The sequence below is a fragment of the Trichosurus vulpecula genome, chromosome 6, assembly GCF_011100635.1.
Source record: "Trichosurus vulpecula isolate mTriVul1 chromosome 6, mTriVul1.pri, whole genome shotgun sequence".
Taxonomy (NCBI): Eukaryota; Metazoa; Chordata; class Mammalia; order Diprotodontia; family Phalangeridae; genus Trichosurus; species Trichosurus vulpecula.
Window position 1 is genome coordinate 227,458,168 of NC_050578.1, and position 1,173 is coordinate 227,459,340.

General features: G+C 48.2%; 1 protein-coding gene across 1 annotated transcript; it reads left to right on the forward strand.

The window, feature by feature from the left end:
• Nucleotides 1-305: 305 nt before the first annotated feature.
• Nucleotides 306-793, forward strand: LOC118855279 (ATP synthase F(0) complex subunit C2, mitochondrial-like). Its single transcript, XM_036765359.1, has one exon. The coding sequence runs from the start codon at nucleotides 368-370 to the stop codon at nucleotides 791-793; it is 426 nt and encodes a 141-aa protein (XP_036621254.1). The 5' UTR covers nucleotides 306-367.
• Nucleotides 794-1,173: the final 380 nt, after the last annotated feature.

A 1,173-nucleotide genomic window follows, 5' to 3' on the forward strand; every position in this document is an offset into this window, starting at 1 on the left:
CCAAATCCATCACTGTCCATCTACAATTTCCCTGTGGGATGATGTAGTTAAAGATTACCCCAGGAAAGTTGAGGAAATGAATCTCTCTTTTTTGCAAGTGAGCAGGGAGGTGGGGGACTCTGGGTATGGATATTACTGATACTGTCAGACACACTTGAGGCATTCGTTGGTTTTGCTAAATTGCTTTCTTTCCCTCTCTCTTTTCTACTCACTGTAGCAGGGAGTGGCTTGATGGGTAGGGGCAAGGGAAGAATGAATATATTTGGAAATTAAGGTGATGTCAAAAATATTAATAAATTGCCCCTCCCCCTCTCTGTCTCCTCTGCTCTGCCGGCAGCTCTTCAGCTTTGCCCCTCACCCACTGAGAATGTACACCTGCGCCCAGTTCATCTCTACCTCTGCCCTTGTGAGGAGCAGCTCTCAGCTGCTGAGTACACCGTTAACTGCAGTGGTACTGAGATGGCCAGAGGTTCAGACAGATAAGAACCTCAGCATTTTGGCAGCTTCAGGTCCCTTGACCTCACTTATCCCCATATGTGGTTTCCAAACTAGCGCCGTCTCAAGGGACATTGACACAGCAGCAAAGTTCATTGGGGCTGGGGCTGCCACTGCGGGGGTGGCCGGCTCTGGAACTGGGATTGGAACTATGCTTGGAAGTCTCATCATTGGTTATGCCAGGATCCCTTCCCTGAAGCAACACCTCTTTTCCTACGCCATCCTGGGCTTTGCCCTGTCTGAGGCCATGGGGCTCTTTTGCCTGATGGTGGCCTTCCTCATCCTCTTCATCATATGATGGAGCCATTTCTGTCCCCCAACCTTTCTGAATGTTCCTCCTTGTCCTCCTGGTCCTAACATGTCTCTTTCAGCCGGTGTATCCCCCTGCCCCTCCATCTTACCAGGCAGCCCTGGGGAAAGCCATGGGCTCAGGGTTTGACAGAGGGGAAGACAAATAAATACCGTATTAATAAGCTGAAAAAATATTAATAATTTTTTAATAAAGGGGCTGGACTAGAAGGCCTCTGAGGTATGTCCACTGCAGCTTTACATCTGTATTCCAACAGTCATCATTCTCTCTAGGCAATAGGAGTGACATTCTTAACCTACATGAACTGATGCTGAATAAAGTGAGCAGATCCAGGAGAACATTGTACACAGTAACAGCAACATGGTGTG